Below are 17,425 nucleotides of genomic sequence, written 5' to 3'. Positions count from 1 at the left end.
AGTCAAATGCATGGATTAGTCAAGTACAAGCTCACTCTGCGAATTTATGGCAAACAGAAACCTTTAACTAAAACATTAGCCAAACAAAAAAGTTTATAAATTGTGAAACAGTTCTTTGTAATGGTAAGACATAAAGAAAACTCTAAATGATTAAGAATGGGCGGAGTGAGCGTAGCCCTTCCTTATTTTTTTATTTTAACTTCAAGTCATCTAACAGACTTAGAACACATCCTTATTGACTGACGCATTGTGAACGCAACATCTGACGCAGAGCGTGTGTATCGGCTGAGAGGCAGTAGGCGAATCCTAAACACCCGCAAAAGGTTAAAATTCTTATTGATTAACCTTGGTACTATCTACACTTTCGATGGCTGAAATGTAGGTTGTATTCTACATCATATTAGCCTTTAGATAACATTGAAGAAACGCAAAGTATAACGAAAGAAAAACATATAGTTATAGACATTGGTCTACTTAATGCAATGTCCATGTGTGTCGTGTCCTGGTTGGTAATTCCGTCCTTCAACCTGGGCACAAACATTGCTCTATTACCTCTACGTCTTAGTTCAGTGTCGGTGCAGTGCAGTGCTAAGGCCGCAATCCAGATGTGGTCGTACGACTGGCCGAAGGCAACTTTGTATATTTCAAGGTCTGGGTTATAATCTGGGTCTTTGTAGTAGCGGTCCAAGAATTCTGAAACTGTAAATATTTGTTTTTTTGAAGGTGACTATCACATTTATCTACATAATTGTTTAACATTATGGGACATCACAATCATATTATATACATGTTCATGAAAATAATTCAGGCCTGTTGTATGATAATGAAATTTGAAGAGCCGTAAACTAAACTAGCTGTTTTACCTATTAGTAAATGGACACAGGTCGCATTTACAATATATCCTATACTAGAGTTTCAACTGTTTTGCTTCATTATTACGGTTCATGAAGTGTTCCAAATTGTAAGAACTTGGTTGATTTACAAAGAAATGTGATAAGATCCCTTAAAAAGTGGCTTTCAAGCAAATATTCAAATCCATCACCAATTGAATAATATTTCGAACATTAAAAAAGAGACGTCTTTCAATAGGTATTTTATGGTTTAAAGCTCAATATTTTCGCAATACAAGTGGTAAGTAATAGATTTAAGTTACACAATAATTTTGACAAAATTACTATTTGTTTGATTCTTACGTTGTACCTTGATTCCCTTTGTTCTGTTAACGATATAAAGCAGGTTTTAAAAATGTTGCCTTCCGACGTAGCATATATGACGTAATTTATCACGTGGTATACACACACTGTAATTGATCAATGGAAAGTTGTCGCATTTATTTGGCTGGTAGTAAAATAGCACCTGCAGGAACCTATGAATGGTGAAGATTATGTAGTATTTACTAGTTAGGCATAGCGGACGTTATATCATCTATCGAATATATTTTCAAATCGCCTTACTTTGATACGACTTCCCGGTAAAAGCAAACACTAATTTGCTAAAAATACACGTTTAACTGTCAGAAAATCGTGTTCTTCACTATTAATCTGGAAAATGACCCGTCTACAAGCGAATCAGGCTGATTATTGATATAAAGATGATTGAACACCCATATATCTTGACAACATGTTCAATGAAACAAACCCAAAACTGGAAAAAAAAAATTTAATACAATGTTAATCCTCATCCTGTCGTGCATTGTATGTTATTATTTGGACGTAAATGCGTTTATGAAAAGATCTTGATGAATGTTTATAAGCTGTTTGCAGTAAAACACTATCATATAATTAATTTTAAAAAAATGGAACTATTTATCCACATGTCGGCGAATGAACGAAAGCCTACCTCCTCGACGATGTGTGAGGGGCATAAAAAGAGCGGCAAAGGGGTATATAAAAGGGCTTATTAAGGATAATTTGCGGGGTAAGTAGGTGACCCCGTAAGGTATATATCACGTCGATAACCTGTTTACATGTTTCAATGTTTCTTTTATTCATCAGAATATTCATCGGAATCGGAAAATAGACGCCATTATGATACGATATAAATTTGGTGACCCAATATGGAAAAATATAGGGTCACCGCGTGACCAGTCCTGGACCAATGGCGTTGCGTCATTTATGATAGTGTAAGGTCTTATTCATTTTAATTGAGTAAATGAAGATTTTGTGTGGCCTGAAAATCGTTGGCATAGTTTTGACGTGACACTATTGATGTAAATTCAGCTATTACCACAACGTGAATTACATTAACCATTCAAGTAGCCAACAGGTTTACAAAGTCCCTTTAAACAGTACAAGACTAATGCATAAAAGCTACAAAACAAACGAAATGTACAAAAGGTCAGTGATTCTGAAACTCTCTGAAGGGTCGTGTTGAGCTATATTAGTTGAGAGCTCTCAACTTTGCATTTGTCCGAACCAATACACATTCTTGAACTATTAAAATATAAGCCTAATCAACGCCAGTCTATGGGGTTATAATTTACGACTGACGTTAAGAAGGCACCCTTTCCTACCAAGCCCACCTTACACTTTTCCAAACCATTACACGAAATTTTAAAATAAGCAGTGTTAGTGTTATATGAGCCAGTCAATGAGAAAACAGCCGGAGCAAGCGAACATGTGTTGCTCTTACAACCAGATAGAAGGCAAGTGTGATCTGAAATTAGTGAACAAATTAAAAAGCAAGTGTTACTAGTATAAAAAATTACCAAACTTATTAGAAAAAACAATGTTTTTTTCAGAATGATTGAACCAATTAAAAAACCCAAGTGTCATCGGAAATCACTGAACCAATTAGAAAACAATTGTCATCAGATATTGCTGAACCATTTTTTACGAGGTATTTTGAAGCAATACACGTGTATGTGTATACATGTAATTCTGCTTATCTTCTTTTATAAATATTGATGTTATCGAAAACGACCTTGAGGTTAAATACACATTGTTTACTTATAACATACTGACATCAGTCTTATTTACAGACACAAACATGAGCGCATAATTTACATATATATTGCATAAAGAAACAACATAAATATACCCGTCATTCCGTGAATACCCCTCTCTTCTATGGGGTTAAAATGCACGGCTGAAGTAAAGAAGGCACCCTCTGCAACCAAGGCCATCTGCTCCGGAGTACAGTCAATGTCATCCTGTTTCACCAGCCAGAAAGTTCTGGAGAACCAGCCCGCGAACACCCACACGATCTTGGCGCCGTACAACCCCACCTTGTATGCCTTTGATAGGCAAACAATTAATTTATTGGATCTAACGTTGACAGTGACGTTGAATGTGCTAGTCAAAAAATCAGTTGAAACTTTGAGATTAATCAGATATTTGAGGAATTATAAGAGTTAAGTAAGGATGATTATTACCCTTGTGTTTTCGGCTGAGTATTTCTTTCAGAATTATTAAATAGATATGGAATAAAATATTTGTGGAAAATACAAACTAATACTGCCATTAATGCAATAAACTTCCAAAATCATGCTGTGATGAAAATATTTGCTGATATTTTAGTAGTTTTTTTGCTGTAAAAAAGGAAAAAGGGACAATGCTACAAAACATGTTTGTCTCGATAAGTGTCTGTACTTCACCGCGTTTGAAATTAAATACATAAAAAGTAAGGTACAGGGTAAACGCCAATGACATAGAACACCAAAACAAAAAGTCACCAACAAGAAACATGGAACAACAGCACAAAACTCCATTAACAGCACATTAATTCACGTACTGAAATATCCTGACAAACATTAATTATTTTCTTAACAGTTTAAATGCATCCTAGTTATAAATGTATCGTCTTTGATATCGTTAAGATGGAAGAACAATTAAAAGTATTGTTTTTAAAAGAAATATTGGAAGAGGTTTCAAATACACACTGATGAAAAAGTGGTCATGCTATTTTAGAATGTTACTGCATTTGACCGGGTTCGCGCCCCGGTCTGGCTGCACATTTTTCTCACCCTGTGACAAATGGATGCAACCTTGATGATGCAATGATGCGACATTGATGATGCATGGTGCAATCTTGATGATGCAATGATGCAACCTTAATGTGAAGATGCAATGATGTAACATTGATGATGCAAGGATGAAATCATGATGATGCAGTGATGCAATCTTGAAAATAAAAAAACCTTAATGATGATATAATGGAAATTGGTGATGCAATGATGAAATCATGATGATGCAGTGAAACAACCTTGAAAATGAATCAACCTTAATGATGATATGATGCAACCTTAATGATACAATGATGCAAGCCTGATGATGCAATTATGGAACCTTCATAATGCAATGATGGAACCTTGATGATGCAATGATGAAACCCTGATAAAGTAGTGATGCAATCTTGACGATGCAATTGTTTTAAACCTGTATACGGACGTCGGAATGTTACAACTGAACAATTTTCTTTGTAGAAATGGTAAGAACGTTTTTAAGAAGTGTTATTTACGACACATTTGTATATTATTCTTACTGCACACAGCACTGCTCTCGCTCTGTCCTCATACATCGCTGTCATGATGATCCTCGCATCATGCTCCTGACAATATAAAAAAGATAGATATTAAGAATAATATCATAGTAATGCATGCATACAAAACAGCAGTATGCAATGAAAAGTGTATGGTTATACATGCGTTAGAAACAACAACAATAGGTTTTGGTTTAGAGTTTATGGGCAATCGGCATAACCTACCATTGGACATGTGCATGCATGATTATTATTATTATTATTATTATTCTAGACATATATCAAATATTAATAACTGCAAACAATTATACCACAGGTATGCTCATGTCATAAGTATGAAAGTATGTAAAAATTGAATTATATCCATTCATAAAAAGTAATATGAAAATCCTAACAAACATGTTTATTGGAAAACAATTTAATTAAGCCAAGTTAAAATTTAGCAGAACGAATCTATTTACTTTTTAGCAGAAAGGTCTTTCTTAAAGCAGCTAAACTATTTGATTTATCCTATCTGATTTTCATATTTTATAATGCTCTAATGCTCTCACTGATTTACACCACACATGAAGTATTGTTATTTCACCAGTGTCAGCCACGCATATCTTATACAAATATTATTTCTGCGACATACATTATAGCATTATTATATATATTTAAACATCGATGATGTGAGTTTCAAATACAAATCAGTTTCAAACAAACGATAACCATCATTTTTTTGATTAGATAAAAACTCATACCATGTTTTACATACTGATATTTTTATTTTCTGCGTTAACAGTAGTTTGTTATATTATGAGGTATAAAAAATATTGAACAAAATCCAAGACCAAAATTATTAATAGAAATCACCAATAAAACATAGCAAGCGTGATCATGACGAGGGCTATTTACTTCTATATATATTTGGTTAACAAGGACTTAGCGCAGCCAGCCTTTTTACACCCATTAATTTAGTACTCGCTCCTCGCATGACAATGATATATCGGAGAACTACCGCCATTTTTCATCGAAAACAACCTTGGATGTAAATGGATGCTTTACAATATCAGAATTCTTTACACGTAACTATGCTGCATATAATCGCGTAGTCATTTCAATTTATCAGTAAAGCCTAGGGAATTTTACTCTAATACTCTAAGGAAAAATAATTATCTATGCAATTAGACACTTCACTGGCAATTAATTTGAAATCAATGATTCAAATAACACCTTAAAACGCTATAATTAATCAATAGATTTACTATTAATTTTACGAACTACTTCTACTAATGTAACGGCATGCATCCGAGGTTCGTTCGATGAAAAATGAACGAGGTGTTCCGATTGAATAATGTTACGGTTAACACACCATGTACGTCCACGTTGCAACGTTAGAGGTCTGCAGAGTTAAATCAAATCTTTGAAATCGAAAGACTTCTTGGTTATTAAAAGGTTGTTCACCTAATATTTTGACCGCTTATAAGGCGTATTTACAGTTCAAGGAAAAATAACTCATACGAAGCAATCCTTTATATTTTTCTAATTTTTAAGCCATCCGAGGTTATAAATAGTTTTCTGTCTTTTCAAATTTTTGCACATTATTTACAGACCAAATTTGCACGAATACCAATACACACATTCTCATTGAGTTTGTAAAGTTACCTGTTTTTATGGAAAATATATAATCAGCAAACATTAGCATACAAATGATAACAAGTTAAATCTGACTCAGTCAGATTAGTAAGATTTATTGCATCTTTAATGTTAATTATAACAGTGGAAAAAGAGTTGACCCTTGTTTAACAACTATTATAGTCTATGTGATACCAGTCTTATCATTTATGTTAATTGACTTCATTTTAGTAATATTTTTAGGACTAATACAAGACTGCACTAGTTTTGTCCATCAAACATTGTGAATGGCAACATCAAAAGCTTCCTCAAACAGGACAAAAAATATTAGCCAACATTAAATGAGTAAGAGAGTCCCTCAACTATGGATATACCCTCTACCCGTAATACAAAAGTACAAAGGGTCAATACAGACCGCATTAGGCCGAATTTTTTATCTTTATAAAAGCAATTTTGCAAGATAATGTTTATAATGGTAAAATTAAAATTAAATGCTGCAGACACACACTTACACTGGTCTGGGCCAGTCGTTGATCCAAGATGACTCATACTTCCATTATTATGCTTAAAAAAAGTTAAATATCATGTTACCTAGTATTCTGACTGATTTACTGAAGATCAGATAAAAAACTGTTGTTCTTATAACACGAAATAAATCTTCAATGTCAACTGTGAAAGATACCGGGACGCCAATCTATAACCCGGAAATTTTACATTAAAAAAACTGGAAAAAAAGACACAAGACAACAAGAGATCATTGTATAATCATAACTAAAGTTATGGTTAGGTTAAAGGTTAGGGTTGAGTCAAATGCGCAATCTTTGATAATCTATTGAGGCCCTATAGACGTAGCTGAAAAATTAAAATGTTCTACTTTTAACGGAACTAAAGGTTCTGTACCCTAGGTTTGATTAACATATCAGAGAAGACTTAACTATAACTAGTTGTAACTGACCATCGTACTATGAACCGTAGACATGTTAAGCGTTGTCCATAATATGTAATTAAAACTATATGTTAATAGCTTTTACTGACCTTGAGGTTCTGTTATATAGACCTGTGTAACGAAACCGCGAATGTGAAATTATTATTTCTAGTTGCAACTGACCCAACGGTTATGCACGTTAGACTTGTCAAACGAAGCCGAAAATGTACCAGATTACTCAATATATAAACGTACTGTAAGGTTCTGTGCCCAGACGTGTTAAGCGTAGTCGGGAAAATGCATGGACTACTACTTACTACCGATATTACAGTTTTACGCCCTTTAACTGTAATCTTAACAGATGAAGTACAATGATAACTAGTTGTTACTGACCTTTAAGTTATCTACTCAAGAGCCAAGAAAAATATAATGATAACTAGTTGTAACTGACCTTAAGATTCTCTACCCAAGAACTGTTAAATGGAACCGAGAAAGTCGAATGACTACTCGTTATTACTGACCTTCAGGTTCTTGACCCTTGACATGGGATCGTGGACAAAAATCTCCTGGGTAATTATAGTGACATTCAGATCCGAAGCTCTCCGAACAAAGTCGTCCGTGACCTATTCAAAAGAAAAGGAAGACCGTACTAATTGATATTAAAGACGAGATCTGTTTAAGGAAAATGCCGTACAGGCAAAGGCTTACCACCAAGCATTATTAACACACAGTTGATTCGTTTTTCCTGGTTTGAAGATAATGCATGTTCGCTGCGCGGAGGAAACACTCGGAAATATAAAGGATTATAAATGCTTGTTTATGATGTAAACCAATTTCGTTATTAAACAAAAAACTCATGAAATAAAGTTATTATTATTATTATTATTATTATTATTATTATTATTATTATTATTATTTTTAGTATTAGTATTAGTATTAGTATTAATTTAGCAATCTGTCTTATGTGTTTACATTGGACTTGAGCTTAAATTGATTTTTTAACATCTAATTTGTATTATATAATCATAATGTTCAACAAAAGGTTATTTTAATAAGTATGTAGTAGTATTACTTTATTTTTGATTAACTAACCTATTGATTCGGGATAAGACTGGCGGATTGTTTGAACGAAGTCTCGATTATAGCCAGCGTTCATGCGCGAACCGCTTAGCAACCCAATTAATAAAACCAATTTAAAGACTTCATGCAAATCTGGGGTTTGCCGTCAGAAACTTTCTAAATTATTTCTAAATCAGACTCTAGACAGCAATCCAGTTGGCGGAAGCATGAGCGTAAGTATTAAGACAGTTTAATTATATGATGGTTACGGCCCTCGAAACAGCAAAGAAACTGACTATTACCGCATCATTAGGCAATAGTGCTAATGTAATGTTAAAAATGCCTGAAGTGCACGAATTTGCAAAGCGGCCTTGTAACGCGATTCAGCAAAAGACTGTAGCGCATTGACATCATCACCTGATGCTACCAATGTGTTCAATTAAGGTTAAAATATCCGTCGGCATGTTTATGAGTCCTTGTGGACGAATGAACATAGTATCAGTTTTCTAATTTTGCCTTGACTGTACAAGCGTGGGTTTGCTCCAACCCCCAAACCAGGTTTTTTATATTGGGTATCAGAGTGTAAAATATATACTATAAGGATGTTCAGATGCATTACCGTGTAAACTCATATTAGGTGCTGACTAAACATGAACGAGTTCCTTTGATATGATAAACTATATAGTCTTTGATTTTCAATTCAATGAATCGAAGAACAATCGTTTTGTACCACAAAGTATTTATAACAAGGCGAGTAGTTTTAGAATGCTAAAAACGAAGCGAATACGTTTTGCCTTCCTTCATTCTTATTTGACAATGTCTTCATGACCTAAGATAAAGTTTCCAGAATTGATATATAAAGTGTAAACAAATATTGTTAGTGAAACCATCACCACAATGTATTTCATATATAAGATCGACTGTACAAACCACGGAGAAAAATTCGAGTGCTTGATGGATTGTGGCGACCTTGTTCCAGTCAAATTTCCGCATCAGTTGGATCCTTGCCTCGTTCACCTTCTGCTCCGGAGTCACTATCCGAAAGAACTTTGGAAATCTTTTACGGTCTGAAAGGATGGGCGAAGAGGAGCCGTATGATAACTGAAATAGAAATGTTTGAAAGCTTGATGTTATTAAAATTAAGGGTTATAACCTCCTAGTCAACTTCTGTTTCACTGACCCTTCTAGGGCGGTAACCCCAACATTTGCTAATATGTTTACGTTTTTTTGTCGTATGTCCGTGTTTTGTATTCTCTGCATCTCTCTTTTAGTGTTTGTTCGGCTTTGGCATTGTGCCTTAACCAGAGTCATTTGCCCAGTAGAAAACACTGAATTATTGATGAAAAAAATATGTTCGACATACCTTACCTGAAATGCACTCATAAAGTCATTAAATGTTTTATTTCATATGTTGCCTTGTGTGGTGCAAGAACATCATAGAAGTGAGTGAAATAACCTAATTTGGATGACATATAACTGACGAACAAAATACAAACGAGTAAATAAGTAATATCTTATTATGACTTTCAAGTAAATGTAATATAACATTTTAATGTTAAAATAAAAACTTAGTTCGACAACACTGCGGATATTCGCTTATTTAATTCAAATTTAAAAACATTTAAATTCACAGAAACCAGTTCCCATGTGTTGACATTACAGAGGACATTTTCTCCCACCTCAGATAAGTAGATCCAATAAATTAACCATGCTAGAAATTCTTATCTTGCCCACGGGCGAAAATAAAATGCTCGTATGGAACTCCTTTTTTATGGTCATCACATAATTACATAATAATTACCCCCCCCCTTGTTTAAGACTGTCGTCTGTAGCATCATGGAAACCTTGTCTTGTGGCAATATTTAGAACGCTAAATAATTATTTCTCCCTTCAAATGTTTCCATAAATTAGTTTCCACGCACCTTTCAAGAAATAATGCTTCACTCTCCTAAGAACTATTTGAAACCGGTTTGACTATTCACATAATCGAAATCACTGCGCGCATATCTATGACAACCACGAATTATCGCATATCCATACGCAATTATTTTCACTAAGCACAAAAGAGTTCCAGGAAAATATACATTTTTACTTAGTTTTGTTTAACTGAGGTAGGAGAAAAAGCATCTACCATAGCCGCTCCTGTAAGATAGGTTCATCCCGACCCTCGCGCATGGTGTCTTGCGGAAACTCGGTAAACCTCGTTTCCGCAAAACACCCTACGCTCGGGTCGGAATGAACCTTTCTTACATTCTCGGCCATGGAAGATACTTATAATAACGAGCACTATAATCTGGATCAAAGAGAGAATGGGCTGAAAGACCTTCTGTGAACACGTATATGAGTATTGCGAATATAACTCGAACGATCGGAATGGGTATAGGGCACTTGAGGATTTTATCATTTTTTTCATTTAAAAAGTAGGTTTTTGTGTAATTTAGAAATGCTTTTTTTGCCGTCATTGTTTTCATTAATAACTGCTTGCGTGTGATTACATATTATTATTAATTAAAAATGAAACTCTGCCAAAGGCTGAGAGCCTTATGACCCATACTAAACGAGGAAAGTGAATATCTGTTTTATGCTGTCTGGTATAATGTTGTCCATGTCAAAGTCGCTCTATCGCTCTTTATCCAGTCGTCGCCATTGTTATTGAATTTTGTAATTAAACACCATAGGCGCTTCAAGCAAACCGGCGGTTACTCGCCCGCCATTTGTCGTCATTCCCCCGTCGCCGTTGTCAACTCCCTCATCACCGGTAATTTTAAATCTTTTGTCGACGTTGTAAGTATAGCTTCTGTCGCCATATCCAGTCCTTTGGTTGATGATACGACTAAGTACTATGTCGATCCATCATGTACAAAAGTGGCCTTCACCTCCATATGCCCACCTTTTTACGGAGTAATTATTACGGATGAGGGTAGCATGCAGAAACCCAATCATACTCCATTATTTGTAACCTAATCATACTACCTTGTTAGTAACGCAGAATATAATCAAATGACTGAAAGTCCAAACATCACGAAATGCATTTAGGAAGGATTTTTATGACGCGGGTAAAAAGTATATAGTTGAAACAAACGTGTAGTTAAAAAGGAGACTGACTTCTAACGAAAATGAGCAGAGAAAAAAACTTGACAAATGATCAAACGGGTTTATTTTGATTTTTCTATCCTAATTTAAGGATAGATAATATTAAAATTCCTGAAATTATATTTCGTGTATTATTTTTTTTAAATTCTATTCTTTGAATAAATATAATGCAGGATGTTTACACATATTTACAATTCACGAGCGTTCAACACAAAGGAGTATTGCATTACGTAACACTTATTTTTCAAACTGATAAGAAAGTAGTAGAACCTTTCGCCAGATAATGGATATTATGGCAAAGAGAAGATTGTTATAAGTTGATATATTCATAGATGTGACCGCTGTTTAGTGGGTCCTACCAAATCCCACTGAGTTTCGAGCACATCCAAATATTTAGCGCCTCCAGCATAATGCAATATACCCCTCCCGAATCACGGATACCCTTAAACCAGACTAATAAGTTAATTCAAGTACACTGTAAGATAAATCTTGTATACAAATATATTGCAATCATGCATAACCTATAAATCGCTTCTGAAGGTATTTCGTTGTATAATTATGTTTTGTAAACATACATTCATATAATTTATTTCATTTCAGGAAGAATTTGTTTGAAAACTAACGACTTTCAAAATTCAGAGCCTATCATATAGTTGTTTTCCTCGGTAAGGATAACATATGTGGTCACATACTAGTATGTAGAAACTATTTAAAAAAGGCTTTGTATAGAACTATGTTTCATTTAATTTTGTAAGTGTGAACTTGTAAATACATGTAATAAAATGTTTCAAAATAAACATGAGAACACATGATGTCAATATCAAATTTAGACGAAGTCATTAAGCAATCGACATATAACTCTGATATAAATGTTTATAACCAATGTAGATATCTCCAAGTCACATGATAGTCCTGGACAAAGGAACGCTCGCGGCCTTGTATCTAATGTATTTTTTGTTAAGGAGAATCTCTCACGATTCATAGGGTTATAAATAATGAATAAGTGTGAAATGTGATCAAAATGTTTGTTACTATGACAGAACAACTGTAATCAAAAGTTCAAAATAGAGCCTTTTTTGCAAAGCCAAGAGATCTAAAAGCAGTATTCAAGTAAAATTCTTGATCGTACAAGATTTGGCCCTACGCTCTTCGATAAGATGTCCTCTCAGTTTAAGTGCACTTGCACTGCCGTTAAGCTGCAACCAATATAACCATAAGAGTTGAGTGTTGAATAGGAATTGTTTATGGCGGAATGCTGAGTCAACAGTCAAAATAAATGTACAAATAATATATGGCCTAATCTCAGTAAGGTTCTAGAAGGAATTAGCAACGTATGACCTAACCTGAGTAAGATTCCTGAAGGATTTAGTTATATAGGGCTTCTCCAGAGAGTGGTTCCAGAAGGAATAAGTTATACATGGCCAAACTGAGTAAGGTTCAAGAAGGAATTGTTATATATTACCTTCCTTAAGTAGGATTCAAAAAGGGATTAGCAATATATGGCCTAAACTGAGTAAGGTTCCAGAAGGAACTTGTAATATATCACCTTCCTCTATGGCCTAAGCTGAGTAAGTTCCAACAAATAATTAAATTAGTAATACATGGGCTTATCTAATAAGATTCCAGTGAATTAGTTATATTTGGGACTACTTCAGAAGGATTCTAGAAGGGTTTAGCAATATATGGTTTAAGCTGAGTAAGATTCAATAAATAATTTGTAATATATGGACTCACCTGAGTAAGGTTCCAGAGATATGAAACTTGTGCGGTGGCCGCGGAGCATGTTGAGCAGCCGTCCCCGAGCACCATGTGATATGGCAGACCCGCTTGTAGCTCCCGGAACATCCGATACACGGCTACGCCCTCTGTGCACTGAAGTATTGAAATTAATGCTTTATACTTAGATAAACGACGTTTCGTCATGATGTTTGAAGACTTTTTTCAAAACTTCTAAACAAGTTGACGTATTTATATTATTATAGACAGGATGACTTCAATACGTTTTTTTTTCAATATTGCATGATAAAAGTGTTTTAATACATTAATCGTTTGATGGGAAGACAACATCGGAAACCATGTCTCGCTTTGTCTGACCACAGGGATTATGTGCGTGTTAAATGTCTCACAGCCATGGCCAAATGGCCAAAGTCATCCCCATAATCAATTACAATAAAGGCACAAATGTACGGGTTTTTAAATAACCAATGTGGAACTGCAACAAAAACTGTGCCTAATCACAAAAAGGATAGTTTCAATACATTATCAATATATAATACAGACAGGTAGGTGAATAGCCCGTATAGATATCGTGAGTACCTTGTTCCAGGGACAATAACTACGCCAAATCACAACCAAGCAAAATAACTTTTTTGAACTCGTTTAGAACCTAAACGCATGACGTTCCAGTTTCCCTCAAATACCAACTCAAGTTATTCAGACTTAAACGTATGATTAACGAATCAACTCGCGTACCATAAACAAACACCTTAAATGAAACAAAATGACTGTCCGTTAAATCTTTTTTATTGTTCAGATTTTCAATTTTCAATTGTGATTTTCAAAATTCATCTCGCTCCTCAGATCACCTCATACTATGAACTGATTGACTCATTTACTTCTAAATTCATCCCCTAAGTTGGCTTTTTCTAAGCATACGTTTTTCCACAAATATATTTGTTTTACCTGTCAAACGGCTGTGTCCACTTTGGTTAAACTTATTTCAATGAGCAAAAGAACACAAGACAACATGTCAATATCATTGCACAATATCTGCATGATTGAAACCAACAAAGCTCTTCTTCTTTTATTCTAATCACATTTGAAATTACAGGCAGGCAGTCTATATGATATACAAAGAAATATATAAGCAATATCATGAAAGAAATTCATTTTAAAGCTTTGTTCTAACTATAGTGTCACATAAATAACAACGACATATTATATAAATAATATATATATAAAGTAATCATTCACGCCTGGTTCTAATCAAGTAAAGTGGAGATATCGATTCACAAAATGTTGTTTATTTGTGAAGGTCTACGAGCACATGTTCATGTCTGCCTTCGAGAATCCAATCAAGATTGAATTCCGGATATCAACCATTGAAAACGATTATTAGCTGACATTTTGGTGGATGGTACTGATTACTTGGTCATGGAATTAAACGAAGACGAAGAGAGACTAAATTACAGAGATAAAAGTAGATGTCGTGAAATTGATATTAAAAATAGCCTTTCGTTCAGTAATGATGTTTGCGGCAAACGTTTGCCATTTGGTTCCCATTTGCAGTGAATGCACTGTATATCAATAGGGATACAAAACAAACAGTTTGTTAATGTTAGCCATCGTGAGCGACTGTTAGCCTTAATTCAACCATGTTTGTATTGCATAAATCAACTTTGCTTTTCAGTAGAACATTTCCAAGATGTAAAGAACCAATGCATTTTAAAGGTTTTTGCAGATCCAGTTACTCGGCTATGTTTTTCTTTCTTTTACAGAACGGGGTGGGGACTAAGCGAAACAGTCTTTGCAACGCCTTTTTGAGCACGTATTGCCTAGGCTACAGATTCTTTACGTAAACGCTATCTCCCTCTTCAATTTTTGTAACCGAACAATTTAATTAAAAATCAACTCTCTTAAGTCAACTGAATAATGCGAAAGTGATGTTTCAGCTTTGGAAACCATAAAATTCTTTCCGCTATTGAGACAACGGATGTATTTGGAGGTGATGTTTCAGCTTTGGAATGCTTTGTAATCATTTCTGGGTGAAAAAAACCCATGCTAAACAATGCAAATATGGATTAAATTAATCTGTTTTGGAGGTTAATACAACTCGTAAATTTACATTACAATGTGTATTTATATTGGAAACAAATATGAAATTATGGAACATTAGAGGTTTTTCGTTAAAGATCGTAACGATCTGCTATCTGGAAATCGAGACAATGATCATTTGTTTTTTTACCAGAGTTTGTGAGTTATAATACTGGTGACGACATGAAAACATGTATGAATATGATAGCTTGACATCTCCTATGAATTCTAGAACCCTTTCTTTTCTTTTTGTAATTGTTAATTTATGACTTTTCTTTTTGGATACAGAGCATACACAAATATTACCCACAATACATACAAAGAGCTGTCAACAACAATAGTTTAAAATCGTGCTTAGTAGATTTTGTACAAGTTGCTTAAACAATTATATAAGTAACATAATTAATAGAACAAAAGACCATATAGAAATACTTTCATTTTTCAAATGAGCTGTAATTTTATCAAACCGTAATATGAATGGTACATACTATTCATCGGTTTAAATCTGCTTGCGCAAATAAATTATGTCATAAAAATAAATATAAATATGGTGAGTTTTGACCCTATCCAAATGCCATGTATTTTTGTTTTATTAAATTTAAAACCTTAATTACTTTAAACCTGCGTATCACACTTTTAGTAGGGCTTGTATAATGTCATCAACTTAAACAAAAAGTAAAACAGAAAGAGGACAACCGTGCCGAATACCACGTTATAGAAAAGATCCAGAGATCAATCCAATATTTGCGATTTCGGATGTTATATTAGAATGAAGGGTCTTCACATATTTTGAACAAAAAAAACAACAACAAAAGAAATCTATGAAGCGCAACTATTAAAATATTTTTCCATTCCACTGTATCAAAAGATTTTAGAAATCCTTAAATTGTAATTTCTTTGCTGAAAATACCAGTATTATCGACAGCGTCACCAGTTAATCTAATGTTAAATATATATACACTTAAATATATTACTTTTTTGATTGAGATGTTTAAGAATCGGTAAAACTGATTGCAGACGTACTGCTTTAACAATACTGCTAATAGATAATAGATATTAAAAATAAATATAGGTCGCCTATTTTCATGATTTTGGGGTCCTCCTTTTTTGTACAACAACGCAAGAACCTCTTGCATTTGAGTGGAAGACAATTAACAATTTTAGTGAGTAAACTTTTATTCAAGGCAGAGACAATCAGATCGCAGATAATATCCCAAACTGCTTTAGCATTTTTGCCAACGTAAACGTAGTTATGTATAGACTTTGATAGGAAGTATATATTTGTATATTCATCCGATCTAAGAAATTCGCAAAAAATAGGAAGTATTGTATTGGAAACATTTATATATTTTGTTTAATTTGCTTTGAGCGATGTTAAAAGTCTACGTTCGATATTTGCTTAGATGAAATATTGAGGCTATTTATAAATTAATTGTTTGTCCTTTACAAGCAGTAATTGTTAGTTAGGTATGATTGTCTTAAAAATACTATTTTCCATTTCGTAATGTAGTTATTGTCGATCACCCAGATAAGGGCATGTACGAAATAGGAGTATATTTGCTTTTATTTTTTACTGCCAGTAGAATTATCAAAAGGGGAACATAAAATTAAGCACATAAAATATATCTATAGCTAGGTATTAACATTGCTACCGTCATTCCCTGAGATATTAAAACTACACGACTAGTACAATAACAATAAAAAAATGTGTACGAGTTGTACAAAATAAGCAAGCCTTCCTATCCTAAAGAATTGCTTGAATTTCATTATGTGATACACTCACCATTGTGTCTATGTAATTGTACGTCAGGTTGTATCCAGGCAAGATGCGAGGATCATTGTTGATGTCATGGAGCGCCATTTTGACCGGAAGTAGCACCGCCTCGCCCCCGATCCATCCTTGACCACTCATTGGCAGCAATCCGAGCAACCGCAACGTTGTGTTAGCCTCGCTCCCATAGCAAATGTTCATGCATATTATAGATATCGCATAAAACATAAATTTCGTCATATTTTTTTAAAAATTATATATATTTTGTTTGTTTTTGTTTTTTCTAATTCATGCTGTGATTATTACAAAACAATATCTACAAGTAGAATTGCAATCCTTTTAATCGAAACGCTTCTCTGAGAACCTTCATTCAATTGAAACACATTGCTTCTTATTATAAAATGATCTGAAATGTTATTGATTAGCTTTGACTATCTTTCGCATGATCTAACGACAAATTTATTTCCTTAGAAATAGATCGTGCGTTAAACTACATACAAATCATTTTCCACTAATCTGTCACAATCTTAGACTTAATGAAATTAATAAAAAAAATGACAATTAAGAATCCTTGGCAGTATTAGGCAGGTAATAATAATTTAATTTAATTAAAATTATGTCAACGACATAGATCACTTCATCGCCATTTGAAGTGACTCGTTTACTGA

The 17,425-nt window shown here is 34.0% G+C and overlaps 1 protein-coding gene across 1 annotated transcript; it reads right to left on the bottom strand.

Moving 5' to 3' along the window:
• Positions 1-232: 232 nt before the first annotated feature.
• Positions 233-16,958, bottom strand: LOC128227232 (gamma-aminobutyric acid type B receptor subunit 1-like). Its single transcript, XM_052937543.1, has 8 exons — positions 16,770-16,958; positions 12,908-13,045; positions 9,011-9,181; positions 7,543-7,644; positions 4,483-4,548; positions 3,040-3,235; positions 553-699; positions 233-306 (listed from the first exon to the last, which is right to left on the bottom strand). The coding sequence occupies exons 1-8, from the start codon at positions 16,956-16,958 to the stop codon at positions 233-235; spliced, it is 1,083 nt and encodes a 360-aa protein (XP_052793503.1).
• Between the last annotated feature and the right edge of the window lie 467 nt (positions 16,959-17,425).

Source organism: Mya arenaria, chromosome 1 (genome assembly GCF_026914265.1).
Source record: "Mya arenaria isolate MELC-2E11 chromosome 1, ASM2691426v1".
Classification (NCBI taxonomy): domain Eukaryota; kingdom Metazoa; phylum Mollusca; class Bivalvia; order Myida; family Myidae; genus Mya; species Mya arenaria.
This window is presented reverse-complemented; position numbering and strand designations above follow the sequence as displayed.

Coding starts and splice junctions, on each gene's coding strand:
- LOC128227232 (XM_052937543.1), bottom strand. CDS start 16,958: ATGAACATTTGCTATGGGAGCGAGGCTAACACAACGTTGCGGTTGCTC. Junction 9,182..12,907: donor ATCTCTGGAACCTTACTCAG/GTGAGTCCATAT, acceptor TTTCTATTTCAG/TTATCATACGGCTCCTCTTC. Junction 4,549..7,542: donor CAAGGGTCAAGAACCTGAAG/GTCAGTAATAAC, acceptor TTATATTGTCAG/GAGCATGATGCGAGGATCAT.